Below are 754 nucleotides of genomic sequence, written 5' to 3'. Positions count from 1 at the left end.
CAATATTATAAATAATTTGGGAACACCCTAACCATCAACATCATAATCCTCACCTATAGCCATGGATATTTCCTGCACTGTCTCCAAGCCACACATATTCCCCAACACAGCACATCGCAGTGATGGTGTCGGGAAGTCCCTCTATGCTGGTGTAGGCTCCCCAGCCCCATTCACCTGCGCCCACCATGTCCAGTTGCGGTGAAGTGCGGCTCACCCAGATGCTGCCTTGGTCACGCACAACTAATTCCCCGTCTGAGTCAGAAAGCATGAATATTAGCCTTTTCTTATAAGCACTGTTCAACATTCATTTTATTCATGGTTAGTAATTATCATTACTTTATGACCTGTTAAAGTTCATCATCAAAATGAGCTATTCTATCTGACTGAAGAAATGCAGACAACAAAAGCTTCCCACCAACATCAACCCTTTCTCTCCATCCCAATAACACCATCAGTAAAAATAAAAACAGTGACTCAAAGCTCTTACCCTCATCCTTTACCAACACAGGCGGTACCCTTATTGCATCCATGATATTAAGGGAGTGATCAAGCGAGGCCACATCCAGGAGGTGGGTAAACTCTGGTGCCGAGGCGATGGACACAATCTGGGATGCAGAGGGTCGTAGCCTCGGCTGCTGTGACCAGCACATCACCATCAGGTCGAGCACGTATACGGGGTATTCTGTCTCCTGTATGGTTCAGGAGAAGGGGGGGGAGAGATAACAGTGTGCATTTAAATAAGTGGAATGATGAG

The 754-nt window shown here is 46.2% G+C and overlaps 1 protein-coding gene across 10 annotated transcripts in view; it reads right to left on the bottom strand.

Annotated features, from left to right (window-relative positions):
- LOC119588069 (leucine-rich repeat serine/threonine-protein kinase 1-like) overlaps nt 1–754 on the bottom strand; it is a 34,372-nt gene that overhangs the window by 3,087 nt on the left and 30,531 nt on the right. For all 10 annotated transcript variants that reach the window (XM_037936766.1, XM_037936764.1, XM_037936767.1 and 7 more), the window contains 2 exons: nt 488–689; nt 54–252 (listed from right to left, as the gene is read on the bottom strand). In XM_037936766.1, coding sequence (XP_037792694.1) covers nt 54–252; nt 488–689 — 401 coding nt within the window. The remainder of the gene's footprint in view (nt 1–53; nt 253–487; nt 690–754) is intronic.

Source organism: Penaeus monodon, chromosome 23, assembly GCF_015228065.2.
Source record: "Penaeus monodon isolate SGIC_2016 chromosome 23, NSTDA_Pmon_1, whole genome shotgun sequence".
Lineage (NCBI taxonomy): Eukaryota > Metazoa > Arthropoda > Malacostraca > Decapoda > Penaeidae > Penaeus > Penaeus monodon.
The sequence above is the reverse complement of the archived record's forward strand: the minus strand, read 5'-3'. Positions and strand labels throughout refer to the sequence as shown.